At 39.4% G+C, this 19,487-nt stretch overlaps 2 protein-coding genes across 2 annotated transcripts in view; both read left to right on the top strand.

Annotated features, from left to right (window-relative positions):
• Positions 1-95: 95 nt before the first annotated feature.
• On the top strand, positions 96-11,724 carry TMEM175 (transmembrane protein 175). The gene is made up of 9 exons (XM_010190518.1): positions 96-129; positions 1,257-1,354; positions 2,930-2,981; positions 4,180-4,215; positions 5,716-5,799; positions 6,458-6,622; positions 7,937-8,015; positions 9,793-9,934; positions 10,602-11,724. The coding sequence occupies exons 2-9, from the start codon at positions 1,311-1,313 to the stop codon at positions 11,263-11,265; spliced, it is 1,266 nt and encodes a 421-aa protein (XP_010188820.1). The 5' UTR covers positions 96-129; positions 1,257-1,310; the 3' UTR covers positions 11,266-11,724.
• A 1,700-nt stretch (positions 11,725-13,424) lies between these two features.
• The window catches only part of ATP5I (ATP synthase, H+ transporting, mitochondrial Fo complex, subunit E), a gene marked incomplete at its 3' end in the record, with an annotated part of 6,842 nt that continues 779 nt past the window's right edge, over positions 13,425-19,487 (top strand). The window contains exons 1-3 of the mRNA XM_010190519.1: positions 13,425-13,569; positions 13,764-13,911; positions 16,818-17,055. Of these exons, the coding sequence (XP_010188821.1) occupies positions 13,425-13,569; positions 13,764-13,911; positions 16,818-17,055 (531 nt within the window). The remainder of the gene's footprint in view (positions 13,570-13,763; positions 13,912-16,817; positions 17,056-19,487) is intronic.

The following is a 19,487-nucleotide window of genomic DNA, read 5'->3' as shown; positions in this document are numbered from 1 at the left end:
CCTTTGGCCACCTGAAGTTTTTTTTAGATTTTAATAAAGCTTTCAATAAAGAAAAGAATGTCTTATACTAACAAGGTTTCATTATTTCAGATTTTGCCTGTGGCTCACACAAAAATACATCCTGATCAGGTATCGTATGTCTTTTGTTTCGTTGTGTCTTTGCCAGTACATGCAGCTTCCTAATTTAACACTGCCTCTTCATTTCAAGTTCCAGACTTTCAGAACACCCAAACCATTAAGTAACATTAAAGCCAACAGAAATTTACCCTAGGGAGAGGAGCTGCTGAACTTGAGTGAAAAACTTTAATACTGAAGATCTGTGGAATCTGCCAGAGTTGTGATAGAAAGCCTGAATGAGCAGTATATTGTAGGTCATAGATTTTATCCAGTTGCTTTTGTATGAAAAATTTATTACCCATCTGACCAAAACATCTTTGAAAAACCATCTGCTCTTTTTGGTAATACACCATCACTTAGAGGAGCCACTCTGCTGAATGCTGGTTTTAAAATCAGGTTAGTAATAATTACTAAGAATAAGGAAAGGTGGAAAAAGAAAACTACAGAAAATAATTCTAAAAGAAACAGGAATGTTAGGAAACAAATAATAGGAGAAACTTTACAGGGTGTTTTTAGTCATGATTCTTTTCCAAAGAAATAATTCTGTGATTCATTTTTCTCCTCTTAAAAACAGGCGTAGACTCAAATATTTTTCCTCATTTAGTTTAGGAAACTTAAGTATGATCCATAACATGGCAAATACACCGTGTGAGTCTATTTAAGCCATTGTGGTGGTACATGCAAAATTCGCTGTGGCTAAGCCCTTCCCTTCCTCACTAACAGTTAACAGTGATCAGATGAAAATCTGTGTGATGCCTCTAATGCCGAAGTCAGTGCTAAGAATATAAACCAATCATTTCGTGGCGGCCCTCCCCTGAGATGCATAATCACAGTAACAGTGGTGAGAGAGTGCATAAATTAATCACAAGCTGAACAGAGCATTGGGAAGCCCTCCTACAGGTGGATGAGATGTGTTGGTACATCATATGCCACTAGCTACATATTTCAGCGTACTTACAAGTGTCTTAAGAAACCAGTTCCTCTGCATGATAGTAAAAAGGTTGTTGGAAGAGAACTGCATCCTGGACAGGTATTTTCAAAATACCTATTGCATGACTGCCTGTCCTTCCTCATTTGATTTTACAATGTAGCATTTAGCTTTACGTCCTCTTGTCTCTGAGTGCCACTTTCTGTTTCAGAAACTAGGTGAAAGTATTCAGCAACTTCTTCTAGCAAAAATTGCAGTCTACTTGATGACCTTCTTAATAGTCACCGTGGCATGGGCAGCTCATGTAAGGTAGGAGCACAGTGTTTAACTCCAAAGTTAAACTGTTGTTTAAAGGGACAGGAACTAACCATGTCTGTGATACATTCCTGTCTTACTGATGTATTTCTGAATTGTCTTTTGTTGGATAATATAAAAAATTGATTGTAAAGAACCGCTACCCTAAGCAGTGAATAACTGTACTTTTACACCACAGTGATACAGAGAAAAACGAGCATTTTAAATCAGAGTTACTCTTCATTTTACTCCATATTCTAGATAGAATTAAACTTCTAATTATGCTAAAAAAGCATAAATTTGTAACTTGTATGCTACACAAATAGGGGAACAGACGTAGTACAACTGGCCTAAAACTTGTCTCTCCCAGTCCTCAGCAGTACTTCTCACAAAGTCAATTACAGTGTTGCAGATGCTGCATTTTATAGAGCTGTGGACACTGCCACCTGCTCATATCTTAGTAGTTGAAAAGAAGTTGACTTGCAGGCATCATAATGGAATGGGGAAAGTTTTTGTTTGAATTTTGAAATTTAGCAATGTTACTATATTCTTCCCTTAAGTGGTTTGACTGCATTCTGATAGAGCTGTGCAACCTGTAATTCAATACTTGAAGCCGATACTTCACATTAGTGCTTTTATCACATTACTTTTCTTTTCTTGCATAAGTAAATGGTGAGGCATAGTCTTTGAATGGTTTAGGGTTTTGTGGAGGGTGATTGGTTCTACTGATTATAAGTGACACTTCTGGGGATCAGGAATTTTATTACCAAAGTGTGGAGCAGTTTGGAAGAATATGAATTCTTTGCATAATGGTAACTATGTCGTGTCTTCAAGAGGAGTAATTTTAAGCCTTAAAATTCTGAAAATACTCTGGCCCTAACAGCACAAACTTGCCTCTGTTCTCTCAAGTAAAACTCAGAGAAAATCAGAATAGCTCTTCACAATGACATATGAGGCAAATAAAAGTCTGAGACTTTGGATGGACTCAGAACATCTGGATCTGCTCTGGAAGATCTGTGCCGTGTTACTGCGGGGCTCAGGTCCCTGCACAGCTTTGCTTCATCTGAAAAGCTAAAAGTCAGCATGGTGCCTATATATTTAATTTGGCATCAGATTATCAAATGGACTTGTTCATGTTCTGTGAACAGTGCCTGCTAGTGAAAGTCTAGTATGTGACTCAATGGATTAGAACTGACATCTGGATCACTTCTTCACAGAATAATTGGATCTTAACAATGGTGAAATTTACTTCAAAGTAAATATATTACTTGAAGTGTAGAGGAAGGATAGAGGGGGTAAAAAGCATTTTGCAGTATCATATGCCACTTATCCATCAAATAGAAATAAAACTCTTAATAACTGCTCCTTGGTTGCACTTGACTGTTAATATCTCGCTTTTCAAATTTTTCTAGCAAATTACTTCCATGTTTGAGCTAGTAAGTTTTGCTAGCACCTGGACTACTTGGATAAATTCTGGAGCAAAGGAAATCAGATTTCCCTGTAATATCATTAATATACAGTTTGTATGCAGTGTTGCAAAACATATTTTGGGAGCTAGCTTGTTAATGATATCTTGCCTTGCCTTTACAGGTTGTTTCAGGTTATAGTGCTTATAGATGATGTCCTTGCTCTTCTAAACCTGGTGAGTCTTGTCAGACATGCTGGATGTTTAACTAGCAAGTACAGGTCACTTTTTCTGAAGTCTGTATCTGCATATCTGGAAGTTTCTAATTTAAATAGTGCCACTCTGCCAGATTTCCAAGTCAGGAATCAGAGAGCTTGAATTCCTCCTTGCCAAAGTGGTTGATTAATAACTAACTTGCTTTTAACTTCCACATGTTTTACTATAAGCCAAAAGAACTTGTGCAGCAAGTTAGTCTGAAGTCCATCTGAGGGAACTGAAGAGGCACCTATGGCAAAAGCTTTTGACTCTGTTCATCTGTGTCCATTCTCTGTTCAAATTGCTCAGAAATTCATTCTGAAGCTTATTTGAAACAGTGGATTCTGTGAACCTTCAAAAACTGTCACTGAGAGACCGATCTCTGAATCAGTGTTTTGAGCTTTACACTTGCCTAAATCGTATATCTTAAAAATTCTTCATTTATTGGAGTATAATTTTTTAACGAGCCACCCTGTAATATCTTGGTTACTAATAGTTGCGATGGGATGCTGCACTGGTGAACATGTTTTTGCGTTCAGCTAGAGCTTTGTATTTTGGTATGTTATTTAAAATTCTTTTCTCTGACACTATGCAACCACACAGTTAATTTAATTTTGTTAATAAAAATACTGAGTTTAAACTCCATGAGATAACTCTACAGGAAATTACTTTTGAGGACTAGGTTAAGGCATGTAACGCTTACCTAATGTAGCTTTCAAAGCAATGCATTTCTTTGTGCTTGAGGTGGTTTTTGGGGTTTTCCTTGTTGTTGTTCTTTTTTTTTTAATTTGGCTTTTTAATGTATGAAATATTTGTGGTCAGAGATTAATGGTTTTGACAAATTGGAAGCAGATGTTTAGGAGATGTGGTACTTCTGGCATTGCTGCTTCAGAAAGAAGTCTTGTTAATAGTAAAACTTTTACCCGTGGTATTGGTAACAAAACTGAAGTGTTTTCTAAAATAAGCCTGTACAGTTTGGATAGCAAACATGAAAGATACGTATAGAACTATCCATTTGTTACAGTCAAAGCTCAGCAACTTCAGAAATGCGGGGTTTTTTTCATGATGCAGCATGATCATTTGATTTGTTTGTGTTGTACTCTCTAGTCACATTTTTAATGAGGGAATTGCTTGCTCTGTATTTTACCTAGAGTTTCAGCACACTCTTTTTCTTTTTTAGGCTTGTATGATGATCATAACTTTCTTGCCATATACAGTAAGTACTTTTCTAAAATTTGACACATGCTTAGATTACAGGAGTTATTTTTCTTTATGCATTTGGAAAGACTTTACTGAAGTATTCAGAAACCCAGGAGAATGTTATTATATAGAACCTGAATCCGTTGTAATAGTTAAGCCTTATTTTTTAAAAATACACAAGGACATGTTACAACCTTCAATTACTGCATATTATAGACCTGACAGAAAATGGCTATTCTAGAAGAAGTATAATTGTGGAAAGTCATCGTTTCCCATGGTTTCTTTTTAAAAAGCAGCTGTACTGAAAAATGTCAATGTTGCCTAATGACAACGCTGCATTTTATAGGGGAACTAAAACTGTGTTTTAAACTCCTCTTCAGATTACAGAACATTTTCCTTTTGTAATCACCTGACAGAGGTTTTGGTGTCACTTTTGACTTGTTCAGCAAGGTTGATTCTGGCAGCCAGTCATTCAGGCTCTTCTCAGTGACAGCCAATGACAGGACAAGGGACAGTGGGAGCAAGCTGGAGCATAGGAGGTTCAGCCTGAACATAAGGGAAAACTTTGTTACTGTGAGGGTGACAGAGCACTGGACCAGGCTGCCCAGAGAGGTTGTGGAGTCTCCTTCTCTGGACACATTCAAAACCCACCTGGACGTGTTCCTGTGTGACCCAGTCTAGGTGATCCTGCTCTGGCAGGGGGGTTGGACTGGATGAGCTTTCGAGGTCCCTTCCAACTCCTCATATTCTGTGATTCTGTGATTCATTTTTTAAATATGCAAATTTGATGTTCTGCACAATTCTGGTCAGATGACCTTTAGACCTAGCAAGAGTACTAGACATCATATTAGTAGTACAAAACAGTTACGTAAAGTGCAGCTTGACTTTTATTGTGTATGTAGAACAGATTTATATTACAGGTACCTGTTTCTCTGTGGATATATCTGTTGCATATTACTCTGCAAAGAATAAGGCTGTGATCAGTAAAACAATATCAGCAAGAGCACGTATTTTTACTTTGCCTTGAAGCTGAAATAATTTTTGGAAAGTTGTCAATGTTACCCTAATACTACTCCCTGCTTTCCCCACCCCCCCTCCATGAAGCTGCAGAAATTAACACAACAGAGAGCCATGGCGGTAGAGAAATTAAAAGATATCAAAAAGGTATCCTAATGTCAAGAATTTTCACAGCTATGACTACCTTGTCCACTGAAAACACTGATAAACTTTATGCTTAGCTACAAGCCATCTGTAGTTATTATGGAGACAAAGTGTCAGAGCAGTTAAGGTTTTGCAAGATGAACGTGAGAGCAAAGCCATCTCTCCAGATGCCTTTGGTTAGGATGTCTGCATGTATTTGTGGCTAGAAATTGCATTTAGTGGAACTATGTGGAAATGCAAAGTATTATTTTGTTTTCTGAGTTCCAGTATTGAATGAAGAGCGCTTCCATTTCTCTACTGTTATTCCTACATTGCTTCTTAATTAAATATTTGATCTAGTTGCATTTTTTTCTAGTTTTCCTTAATGGCCTCCTTTCCAGACGTACCTTTTGGCATTTTCCTGTTCAGTGTCTGTGCTGTTGTCATTGGACTTATACAGGTATTGGAGCTATCCATTTACATTTTCACTTTTAAATAGATTTTCTTGGTTAGAACTAAAATTGCATTTCTTACCTATGGGTATAAATTGCTAAAAGTCTTTTTTGTTTGTATAGCATTCTTTTTCAAAGTTGTGCCTGTTGTGAAAATATAGTATGTGTATATAAGGTGAAAGTTTGCATTGCCACTGTCCTGTGAAGCTGATTTATGCAACTAAATTGGCTGATCTCAAAGTCCAGAATAGTAATTCCTTTCTCACTTCTTAAAAATGCCTTGGGAAAATAGCAATTGACTTTCCCTGCTGACGTTCTTACTGAGCCACACAGCAATGGACGAGTGAAGAGAGGCTTTCAGCCTTGGTCCAGTGGCACTGTTTTTCTCCTGGTGCAGTGCCTTGTCGCTTTCTAGTCCTTATTGTGGAGGTCTTCATTCCTCTTCATATAAGATCCGTGGTCTTGAGAAGCTCTGCAGAGGAGACAAAAATCTTGACATGCAGTGTAATGTGAACTGTGTACAGCTTCTAACACCAGCCCTCTACGTGGGAGTGAAGAACAGGGTTGAAAGTGTTTTGGAATTTATTGAATTATAGTTTTACATTTTTATATTTGAAATGTTGCCTATACTTGTGTGTAGTAACTTCAGTAATGCTCTTCTTGCAGGCTGCAATAGTAGCATATGGGTTCTACCACCCACACTTACTGAATCGGGAAATACAGGAGTCTGAAAATCAGAATTTCTACAAACATCATATCTTAAAGATTATCCTAAGAGGACCACTTTTATGCTTTTTAGCAGCCATCTTTTCTTTTTTCTTTATTCCTTTGGTAAGTTCTCCCAGTTGACTGAAAATTTTGATGCCACAGTTTCTATTAGTTGTATTTAGGACTGTGTATTAAAAAAATAATATCCATGTTAAATATACAGGCTTCCTTAGTTGCCAGTTCTGTGGTGTTCAGGTAATGGTGGCTGCTATTTTGCGTTGAAGGTGCTCAGTTCACAGAAACCAGTCCGTAATTTGATCCATGAGTTTGGATAGTTTTGAAAGAATATTCTGCTACAATATTTGCTTTACTTGCTCTGTCTGATATTTTAAATGCTTCTCTTAATTAGAAGCATGTCTCCTAAACTGTAACTTAGCATCTTGCATATCGTAAGTAGGTCAGGTAATGTGGAAGGTCACATGAAATAAACATCGCATTGCACAGGCTGAAGACAAGTGAATATAATTGCTGCACTAACTCAGGGTGTAAGAGCAAATAGAAGAAGCAGAGCAGTTAGCCTGCATCTTAAAACGAATGTATTTGGCTAAGGCCTGCTCTTACGCAGCCTTTTTCTCTGCCCTCTTTATTAAATGGCAGTGAGTTGCTCCGACTTATTAATAGTTTTTATCTTTCTCAGAACGGCTGCTTGGAACTGAAATTTAGGTTTTGGATGTATCCTGAGCTTCCTTTTCTCTGTCCTTTTCTTTAGGAAAAGGTGGATTAAACTGAATTTCAAGAAAGATTCCTTGGGAATTAGCAATGTTTATATAATCCCTAAATTTGGAAGGAATCAGGTTGCTGTTGATAAAATGGACAACTATGAATCCAAACATGAAAAGGCCTAATTTTAATTTAAAATGTTTTCCTCTTATACCCTTAGTTCCCTCCTCTTCCTTGCCTTGTTCACTGGTGTATTTTATTTTAATATTAATAACAGTCAAATTAGTCTCCAAGGTGCTCTTGTGCTTAGACCTGTGCAAAGTTTGTGAACCACTTATAACCCACTGAGGTGTCTTTGGGATACAAGTAGTAGAATATCTCAAGTTGGAAGGGACCCATAAGGATCACTTGAGAGGGTTCTCTAACTTCCAAAGAAATCAGTGCTGCATTTTTGTTAGCAGAATTATTTCCCTTCTTGTTTTAGCTTGCTTCATTACTGGTACTAAATTAGCTACCAAAAAGCAGTATTAGGTTGCACATGTGTTATTCAGGAGGTGAATCTACTCTTCAGGTGAGCCATTAGCCATGAAGACAAGATTTGTTTCTCTCAATGTGATTATACCTAAAGATTGAAAGTAATAGTTTCATATTAAGATTGGAAGGTAATTTATATTTTGTTAACTACATTTAAACTGTGTTCATTTTTCCTTTCCATAGTCTTACGTATTTCTTGGGCTCGTAATTGTTTTTCCGCATCTCAGTCGATTCATTGCATGGTGTAAAACCAAGATTGTTGGTGAGTAACGATATTCATAGGATTACATCCAGGTATGTTAGGTTGTCAACATCCAAACAGGCTTGAATTAAGTAATTTTTACTTCCATTTTCAGTCTTGGAAAATAGTGATCTTATTGCCATGCTTCCAAATGATTTCTCCCTTGCTCCTTGGTTTCCCTGTGTTAGTGACTAGATTTGTGTAAGGCACAACACATTCAAAGATCATTTCTGATTTATCCAGAATATGCGTATGTGTGCACACACACACAGGTACATGAGTAATGGCTGCAGGCCATCTATCCCTTTTCCCTCCTGAAAAGGGAACGTGGGGATTGAAGAATATAGCAAGCAAGATCTATGCCTGTATCACTTTCTTCCCAGGAATACTGTATGGTCCCACATTTTTCAAACTGGCAAGCAGAGCACCTATAAATAAATTTTTTTCAGGCTAATTATCTGTTTAGGGTGTTACATCTCATTAATACAGCTGCTGTGGTCTGAAGGTATTTCTTCACACATGGCTTAGGTCAGCCTAAATCCATGCTTCCTCACGTTCCTTGGTTATGATCTTTCTGCCCACCTTGTGTCAGAACTAACAATAGCACAACTGCACCAACAGCCAGAGCTGCTCTTAAAATCTGCTGAGGAGGTTGCCAGTGCCAAAATAAATGAGAAGGTAGTATCTTGCAACCTACTCAGCCAAAAGGTAGAGTGTCCCTCTTTGAAAGCAATATAAACTGACCACAGAAACACTGAACAGATCATGTCTTTGGAATTGGCATTCCCAAGGTGATTCAGAAGAATAGCACCTTTGTGCTTCTGCTGTTTAGCCTAGTACAAGTCTGTCTGTGTACACTGCAAATGGGAACATACTTTTGACTCCCATATGCAGCAGCAATAATAGACGGGGAGGCAGAATTGCCCTAAGATGGCTAAAGCGAGACTCTCAGAGCCAGAGAATAAACACATGCAAATATTGCCTGTACCTACTGCAATGGGGGCACTTCAGTTTTCAGTCAGGTCATGTCTGTCCGTCTCACCCCATCAGATGGCTGACTTAAATTACTGCTCTATTGGCTGAGTTGTGATTACACTTGCTTTTCATTCTGTTCCTCTCCTTACTTCCTCTGTAAGCTGTAAGCTTTATCTTCCTCCAGGCTATACTCCTGAAGTGGTGCAGCTTGGCTGGCTGGGCAGTTCAGAGTCCAGTCTTTAGGGATGTGTTTGACATTTCCTGTAGAAGCTCCAGGACCCCACCTTTTGACCAAAGACTCTATTAATTTTAAAGGAGGCCATTTGATGTCCCACTGCAGCTCTTGTGCTCCAGTGAGGTTTTTCTCCCATGCAGTGTCAGTTCTCCACACTGTCTTAGAGGACTTACAGCTATTATGGCTTCCCAAGGCACAGCAGCTGATTTGTTTAGCTCAAATATTTTGTTCAGTTACAGCTTTGAGTCATTATTCACTTGGTGGAAATGACCTGCGATACATTTTAAAGTACAGGGCTTTTTTGTCCCTGAAGCACTTGTGCTTGTTGCACAAGTTCAGAGCACTTGTTGCTCTGAAAGCAACATGAACTTCAGGGAGAACACAGGGAGCACAGCTGCCAAAAAAAGTGCAGTGACTGACCTATGTGGATGAATGGCACCCTTCTTTTCCACAGAAAGATTTTGGCAGATGGGGAAAAAGAGAAAGGCAGGTCACAGTAGGTTTTTTAACTACCTTGTTTTATACTACCTGATTTTGTTGCTGATGTTTTGTACTACCTGATTAGTAAACATCTGGATTTGTTTCCAGGTCAGAGAGATGAAGAAGAGGCACACCATAGCTTAGAAACCTTCACTTTTTATCTCAGTGAGCCTCTGAGTAAGGAACGGGTAGAAGCATTCAGTGATGGAGTCTATGCTATTGTAGCAACCCTGCTCATTTTGGATATATGGTAAGGCTTTGTGTTGCCTCTTACACTGTGTTGTTAAGTACAGTATTAACTTTTGTCTGCATGTAATATTTGAGGAAATAAAATTAAAAAATACCGTCTTTGACTTACAAAACCTGCAGAGGTTACTTTAAGTATGATCTGGAGAGATACAGAACACAAACAAAGGATATTTCCTTCTCTGCAGACACACAAAAGCTGCCTGGATGTGTTCCTGGTGATCCTGCTCTAGCACCCAGACTAGGTGATCCTCAGAAGTCCCTTCCAACCCTTACCATGCTGTGATTCTGTGATACTTCTAGCACCCACATTTCAGCAGTAGTGATCATCAGTCTGTTTAATGCATCTTGGGGGCCAGGGGAGTGGTCTTGAAGAGCCAACCTTCCTTTAAGCTTAGTCATCTTTTCAGATAAAAGGCTTCTATCAACAAAATCTGTTTAGTCACTGTGGCAACTTCATTATATTAACCTAAAGGAATCCCAGCATACTTTCAGACATCCTTTCAAATTAATTTATCTGCAGGGCTGTTATTTTAAATGCTGTTTCTAAGTTACAAAGGAGTGGATACCTGTTGTTCCCTGCTTGCTCAGAGTAAAGCAAAATAGTTCAGGAATGCTCCAAGTGTGTTTTGTAATTATCATGCAAAATAAAGTAAGTTTTCTCTCCACAGTGAAGACAATGTTCCTGATCCAGGAGAAGTTGAGGAGAAGTTCCATGGCAGCCTTCTTGAAGCTTTAAGTGAATATGGGCCAAACTACCTGGCCTACTTTGGCTCATTTGTAACAATTGGTCTTCTGTGGTTTGTCCATCACTCACTTTTCCTTTATGTAACAAAAGCTACACGATTAATGGGACTGCTTAACATACTTTCATTGGCTTTCATTGGTGGGCTTCCACTAGCTTACCAGCTGACCAGTGAATTTGCAGAGAAGTCTCACAATGAAATAGAGGCCATTCAGGTCAGCTGTGTTATCACATTCTTTGCCAGCATATTTCAGTTTGCAATATGGACTACAGCCCTTCTCCATGAAGGGGAAACTTTGCATCCTTTTGCAAGATACGGTGGCAAGGAGCATGCCTTCATGTTTGCCAAGCTGGCTCTTTACCCCTGTGTAAGCCTCGGGGCCTTCTTTCTAACATGCTTGTTAAGTGAATTTAGCACAGCCATTTTCCATCTCATGCAGATTGTAATCCCATTTGCTTTTCTTGCCTTGCGCATTTTTGTTAGAATTTCTTTAACAGTCATAAAGTCTGTGATGTCTCTGTCCAGACGGAAGGTTGTGTTGTTAGAAGAAGAGGAGGCATGTTTGTCTCCTACTGAAACACTGTCCTAAATTTCTGCGCAGTGCATGTGAAGTTGTTAACTTCAGTTCTTCTAACTAACGTTATCTTCGTGTGTGGATTATATTGATCTAAACCATGGCCTACATTGGCCATAACTGGGGGATATTTAAGCTTTAGCTGATCATGCTTGAGACCCTTTGTCCAAAACCTGCTATTGAAACAAATGGGTAAATAGGGGAGACAAAGAAAAGCATGTTCCCCTGCCTTTTGAATTACCCTTTTGGAAAAAATACTGCTTGACATGTAACTGCAATGATATCAGTTAAGAAGTGTCCAGATGCCCAGCAAAATGCCCTTTTTACTTTCATATGGTAGTTGTTGGGGCAGCCAAACGCAGGTACAGAAACTGGTTGTGGTGCTGTAAGCTAGGGAGTGAGGCTTGGAAGGCATGTAGACCTCTGGATTTCTGGATGGTGGATCATGGTAGGACATTTGTGCATACAGGCTACACAGATTTTAAATTTAAGGTTTAAGGTTTAAAATTAAGGTTTTTTTTCAATGGTTACAGAGTCTTTTCTGCATAGTCACAAACCTGTGATAGCATTTCAAAAGCTACTTGTGTTTGAGTGGCTCTGAGCATGAGTTTAGATGGGAGTTGCAATTGTGACTGATAAGGAGTCGTCCAGGCTACCTGAACACAAGTTCTTCAGGCATGTCTGTTCTTTTTTAAAAAAGGTGTATTTAATAAATGAGGATTCATGTGGCTGTGTATCCAATATTTGAACCAGGGAAGATATTTAAAGAGCTGAAAGACTAGAGGTAAATTTATTTTCAGTTCTGAAGCAGCTGCTCATCTAAAATGAAAGGTTTAGATTTCTTAGGCCATTTGTGTCTGTTTTCATGCCTACTGAAAGGAACGTCCTGTTATTCTGAAGGCATAATGTCATCTTCAGAGAGAGTATAAGACATTCCTGCCACGTGTTGAGTTCTGCATCAGGTAAGGAGTTTTTTTCCTAAGTAGAGGCTAACTAAGTGATCCCACAGATTCTAAGTCTCAGCAAGACAATAAAAGAAATTAACCCTGTAGAAAGCTTTATGCTTATCAAACATTACCTTGCAGGGAGCTGTACAGGAGTGGGCAAAATCATCTACCCTCTGGCTGCTCTGGAAGCCTTTACATTTCTTTTTTGGTGGAACTATTAGTTTGTATCTTGAACTGTCTTAGTGCCTGATAACTTTAACGTCATGTTTAAGGACATTTGAGGGATTTTGTTGTTCCTCTTAAAAAATTTAAAATACTGTGGCAAAGAATGCCTTGAGTAATTGTTAGTGAAAGCAAATTCAGATCTCTCATCTCAGCTGAAAAAGCACTTCTGCTTTTTGATTGAAGCACCTTGGTAATGTGTAATTGTTGTATTATGTACTTCTTGTGAGAGAGTATGTTCAGATATTCAAGGGGTTTTATACCTGATTGAGGTTAAATGACGTGCAGTAGGTTCTGCATTTTGTTGTGTGTCGCTGGGTTTTTCTGATACTTAATAAAAGCACTTTTGGTTCTATATGGTTTTGTTTCTAATGTGCAGCGGGCACATAATAAATGGTGAATATGTGTATTTGTAATAAATTTCAATTAGTGAACAAACTAAGCTTCTAGCTCTTTATTTCTGCTCTGCAGATGCAACTTAAATCTGATGTCTACAATGAAAATTATGTAGGACATCTTTTAATTTTTTTTCTTTAAAATCATCAAGGTCCCTTCCAACCTCAACCATTATGTGATTTTGTATGAAACACCCAAAAGCTTTTAATGTGAAGTAAAGAATTGTTGATTCTACTTCTGTTAGTACTTGAAAAAAATGAGACCTGAAACTGAATCTGACTGAGGAGCCGAAAATTTTTTTAGTATAAAACAAAGAAGCTTGTATATGAGAATAATTGGGTCTTCAAAGCTGGAACCTGGTGTTGAGACACAGAAAGCAAAGTCATAAAGATGAGGAGAACATAAATTTTGTCCAGCAGGACACATGGTCCTGCAACTCATCAGTGATTGGAGGACTCGTAAATCAATTTCTTTGCATTCCCTAATGATCATATCCCTCAGAAGAAGTTACAAGACTGAAGAGAGGCCAATCCAGCCCAAAGAGGTGCCAAATGTTGGACTGTTGCCTAATGAAGATGAAGTCAGCAAAAACTGTGAAAACTGCTGCAAATGCAGCAGGGGAAGATCGTGACCACCAACTCGCAGACCATTGACTCAAGAAACACCCCTGACCCAAAAGAAAGTGGGCACTGCACGTGCGGGCTCAGTAGCATGAAAAGCATGAAAATAACAGACCAAATAGAAAGTAGACGAAGTAATTTTGTTCCAATTAATGTAGTTTTAGGTGTTTTGCTAATCATGTACTAGGGTAAATATGGTGTGTTTTTTACAGGTGGTGTGCTTGATTTGTGGAAATCCACTCAGTACCCAGCCTTGTGCAACTCCGAAATAAACAATGTCTCCTCTCTAAACATACTGTGTGTGTTTTGGGAGTTCTTTCAATTTCAGGTAACAGTTTTGGCACCCCAGATGGGACTTTAACTTTGAAACCGGACTTTGATCGACACCTGCTACCACCGGAGGAATTGCGAGCCAGACTGCAGCGTGCACTGGAGGATTTTTCCAGGGACTCCTCTTTGCAATTCCCTGGTGGGTGGTAAGTGACACATTGATACTGGGATAGAGACATTGTTAATCCTGTTTATTTAAGATAACTGGTTCTGGTCTGGTAACTGGTATCTCTCCTGCACTACTACGGTGATAACCGGAGCAGGCAGAGTCTGGTTCTGGTTTGGGACATTTGCATTTGTTGTATTATGGGTTATAAGAATATTATTGTGCTGTGATATATTGAAAATTATTTACAGATGGGAAGTGCAACTTCTTGCATGTAAGAAGGAATACCTCAGGCTTCCCCACTGAGTTGTATTTTGAAACATTGGAAAAAGTTTGGAGGTGACCCTCTAACATGGAAATAGTCAATTGATTATTGTAACCAATGGTGGCCAGTATATGTATTAGATGATAAAGAAAAATGGCCAAAGAATGGAACCTTGAATTATAATACTATGTTGCAATTAATGCTGTTCTGTAGAAGAGAAAGAAAATGGGATGAAGTACCATATGTGGATTTGTTTTTCACATTGCAAAATTATTATAAAAGCAGAAAAGAATGGGGTCTCATAGCCAAAGATGCAAATATTTAAGCTTTGGAACAAAACACCTAAATGCTGTTGTTCTGCATGTAGCATTGGTGAAAGGTGTAAGAAATACTAGGAGCCGACCTGAGGGGGAAGAGAATGTAGATGTAGATTTACTGGTGGCACCGAGACATAGAGGTGGTCAGAGAGAGGATTTTCATGGTGAAAATAGGGAAGTTGACAGAGGTGTTTGTGAAGCTGATGAAGAGGAGGACAAGGAACCTGAAAGAAATTATTTTAGCCCTGTAGCAAGAAGAACTCGGAATGGGGGGGCAGTACTGGAAGCACCTTTGAGACAGGCTGTGGGACCGATGGGAGAACCGGTGTGGGTTGAAGTTCCTTTCTCAGTGACAGATTTTAAAGCTTGAAAATAGAAGCCTGGGATGTACAGGGAGGATCCAAAAAGAGTGGCAAAAGTATTGGAAACTTAAAGAGAATCATGATCCAGACTGGAAAGATGTACAGGTGGTCCTGAGTTTGTTGTTAACATATGAGGAACAGAGAGCTGTTACAGCTGAAGCTAAGGAAGCAGAGAGAGTGCACGCTCAGGATGCACAGGCAGGAAAGACTGAGGATCATTTTCCCACCAACAACGCGAATTGGGACCCTAACAATTGGCCACACAGAAACTTGTTAACTGAGTATCAAAGATTAATACTGTTTGGGGTGAGGAATGTGATCCCCAAACCAAAAAAATCTGTCAAAACTATATCAGGTGGTGCAAGGGAAAGATGAGACTTCTTCAGCTTTTTTGAACAGATATGCGAAGTACCTAGAAAATGGACAAATTTAGACCTGGAAAATAAGGATGATACATTAACATTTGTGAATTTGTTTGTGGGACAGGCAAACCCTCCTATTAGGAGGAAACTGCAAAAACTTCAGGGTGCAAAAGCTAGATCCCTTGAAAAGTTGATGGAAGTAGCATGAAAAGTGTATATCAACAGAGAAGAAGAAGAGAAGAAGAGACAAGAGAGAGGACAGGTTAAGGCTCAATTGTTAGCAGCAGCAATTATGGAAGGGAATCAGAGAACTGGTAAGATGAACAGAGACGAGACTACAGGCAAAATTGCCTTCCTGTGAGAGGAAATAGTGGAGCTTCACACGGACCTGGGGCAGGCAGGGTTTTAGATAAAGATCAGTGTGCTTTGTGTAAATAAAAAGGACATTGGAAAAAGGAATGCCTTCAGAAACAATTACAGAAAAAATTCACCAGAAATCAGGAAAATCCTGAGGTGGCAAAATTTCTTACCTTGGATCACGATTCAGATTGACAGGGACCAGGGGGTGACTTGAAAGTTTCCCCAACAGAACCCCTGGTTACCCTAAAGTTGGGGGATGATAAAATTGATTTTTTAATAGACACAGGTGCAGCTTTTTCAGTATGAAATACCTGCAGAGGTAAATTAAGTGAACAAAACATGTCTGTTATTGGGGCCACAGGGAAAACGGTGGTGAAGCCTTTCTTCCAACCGATCAAATGTGGAACTGGGAATTGAGTATTTACTCACCAATTTCTAGATGCTCCTGATTGTCCAGTACCTTTGTTGGGAAGGGATATGCTCAGCAGACTAAATGCTCAAATTGTCTTTGAAAAAGGAAAAATACAGGTGCAGATACCAGGAGAAAAGGCCTTGGAAGTGCAAATGTTTATATTCTAGGAAGGAGTGTAAGAGACATCAGAGCCTGAAACTGATCCAGAAGAGGTGTTGAATGAAGGAACCTCCTTGGTGTGGGCCTCCGGGATCCCAGGTCGCTCCCACGCAGCAGAAGCAGTAAACATCTCATTGAAACGTGGAGCTCGACCTCTAAGATGAAAGCAGTATTCTATTAAGCTAGAGGAAGGAAAGGTTTAGAGACTTTAATAGAGAATTTTATGGTCCATGGGTTGTTACAGGTTTTTTATAACATTCCAATCTTGCCTGTAAAGAAACCTTACTCAAATGAATATAGCCTGGTTCAGGATTAAAAAGCAATAAACCAAATTGTAGAAGATTTTCACCCAGTGGTACCAAATCATATGCCTTGCTAACCACAACTAAAAAGACAGATTAATGGTTTACAGTATTGAACTTAAAGGATGCCTTCTTTTGCATCTCTGGAATCTGAGAGTTAAAAGATACTTGCCTTCTAGTGGGAAATTCCAAAAACTGGCCGGAAAACCCAGCTGTGTTGGACTGTTCTTCCACAGGGATTTAAAAACAGCCCTTCAATTTTTGGGACCAACTAGCCAAAGAATTGGAGAAATGGCAAAAGGAGAATGCAGAAATAACGTTGTTGCAGTATGTGCATGATATCCTTCTAGGAACAAAACCATTAGAAGACTCTATACAGTATACCATTGACCTTCTGAATTTCCTAGGAGCAGCAGGATACAAGGTTTCAAAGAAAAAGGCACAGATCACACAACAAACGGTGACTTATTTGGGTTCGCCATCACCCAAGGTCAGCGAAGCCTCGGTCCTGAGAGGAAGGAAGCAATTTGCCAGATACCAGAACCTGAATCTAAAAGGGAGCTGAGAGCATTCCTGGGAATGGCCAGATGGTGTCGTCTCTGGATTATTAACTTTGGACTGACAGCAAAACCCCTTTACGAGGCTGTAAAGGGCACAGGAGAATTCCTTGAATGGATGCCAGAATGCCAAGCAGCTTTTCATCAGTTAAAACAAGCTCTAATGTCAGCTCCAGCCCTGGGACTCCCTAACTTAGAAAAACTGTTTGAACTTTTTGCAAGTTCAAAAAAAAAAACCAAAACATGCATGTTGCATTGGGAGTCCTAGTCCAAAGGACTGGGACATGGAGAAGACCAGTATGTTACTTTTCTGAACAGCTGGATGAAGTGAACAAGGGCTGGCCCTCTTGTCTGAGAGCTGTGGCTGCGACTGTATCACTCATTCAGGAAGCCAGAAAATGGACTTTGGGGCAGAAAATAACAGTACAAGTGCCTCATGCTATAACAACAGTTTTGGAACAAAAATGGGGGACATTGGTTATCCCCCAGCTGGGTGATGAAATACCAAGCTGTGCTATTGGAACAAGGTGATGTGGACTTAAAGAGTAACAACTACTCCGAATCCAGCAACTCTGTTGTCTCTATCCAAAGAAACTGAATTGGAACACGATTGTTTAAAAACAATTGAGCAGGTATTAAAGTAGAACTGATCTGAGGGATAGATCTTTAGACTCAGCTAATTTAAACCTGTTCATAGATGGAAGCAGCCAAGTCATTGATGGAATTCGAGAGGCAGGATATGCAGTTGTTTTGGAAGAAAACGAATTGGAAGCAAAAGCCCTTCCAGCTAACACTTCTGCTCAAAAGGCAGAGCTGACTGCCTTAATCAGAGCCTTGGAGCTAACAGAAGGAAAGACTATAAATATATGGACAGACTCTAAATATTTTTTTGGAGTAGTTCATGTACATGGAGAAATTTGGAAAGAAAGGGGTGTCCTTTCATCACAAGGAACACCAGTTAAATATGGAGAGCTAATAAATTATTACAGGCCATAAATTTACCGAAACAAGTAGCAATCATGCATTGCAAAGCTCGTCAGTTTGGAAGTGCTCCTGAAACTGTAGGGAATTGGTGGGCAGACCTGGCAGCCAAAAGAGCAGCAACAGAACAAATATTGGGAATATGGCCTGAGAAGTATGAAAAATTAGGGACTACCAGCATATAACAAAGATTATCAATTGGCTAATTTGGTAAATGCAAGAAAGAATGGAGAAGGATGGTGGATCACAGAAGATGATCGAGTGATAATACCTTCAAACCTCATGAGAGAGATTATGGAAAAGGAACACAGAGAAACATGTTGGGGAAGAGAAGTGCTTATGGACAGTGTTAAACTCCACATCTTAAGTGCTGGAATGGGAGGTATAGCCAAAAGCATTGTCAAGAAATGTGAGACCTGTCAAAGAAACGATCCCCAAATCCTACCTAGACCTCCACCTGGCAAAAACAGAAAGGGAAACACACCTGGTGACTACTGGCAAATAGACTTCTCAGAACTTCCCAGACAAATTTAGTATTGGTATTTATTGGTACTGGTGGACACTTTTTATGGATGGCCAGAAGCCTTTCCCTGTCACACCAATCAAGGAGGTAGTTAAGGTATTACTAAAAGAAATAATTCCTCGGTTTGAAATACCAATTGGAATGTCTTCAGATAGGGGGCTTCATTTTGTAGCAAGGGTGATTGATTCATTAGCAAAAATAAGAAATAGAAATAAGGTGGGATTTACATACACCATGGAGGCTACACTCTAGTGGGAAAGTAGAAAGGATGAATCAAACTATTAAAAGACAGCTAAACCAAATTTGTCAGGAAACTCAGCTAAAATGGCCAGATGCTCTCCCATTGGCACAATTGAGAGCGAGAATTACACTGAGGTCTAAGGAAAAGGTTAGCCCTTTTGAAATATTATACAGGAGACCTCATCAAAGTAAAAATCATGAGCCAGGAACAACAGAATTAATTGGAAAACAGTATCTAAAGCAATATGTGATGTCTCTAGGGAAGCTTCTGTCTTCTCTTAACAGAGAACAACTACAGAATCTACAACTGAAGACACCTTTGGGCCTGGATACCACAGTCCATGAATTTCAGCCAGGAATCTGGGTCTACCAAAAAGATGAGGTTTGGCCAAGTTGACATATCAGGAAAACCCATGGGTGCAGAATATGCACTTCCAAATGATCCAGAAGAAGATGAAAATTGTGCAACTGTGACTTATTTGGGGTTCACCATCACCGAAGGTCAGCAAAGCCTCGGTCCTGAGAGGAAAGAAAACAAGAGTGGTTTAGGATAATTCTGACAGCTTTGTTAAGTTCTGCATTTCAGAACAAGGCATTAATTTGAATTGTGTGATTCTCCGGTAGAAAGAACATTCCAAACCCCCCCCTGTAACGAGCTGCCCTTTAACAGACCAAACAACGACCACAAGCTTCCCGCTTTAGGACAATTAAAGTGGAACGCAATGACTTTTATAGCGACCGAAGAATCACGTGGTCCTGCCGGCAGCCCCGCCCCC

Source organism: Mesitornis unicolor, unplaced genomic scaffold (genome assembly GCF_000695765.1).
Source record: "Mesitornis unicolor isolate BGI_N332 unplaced genomic scaffold, ASM69576v1 scaffold20718, whole genome shotgun sequence".
NCBI lineage: Eukaryota > Metazoa > Chordata > Aves > Mesitornithiformes > Mesitornithidae > Mesitornis > Mesitornis unicolor.
Note: the sequence above shows the minus strand (reverse complement) of the source record. Positions and strands in the feature narration are given on the sequence as shown.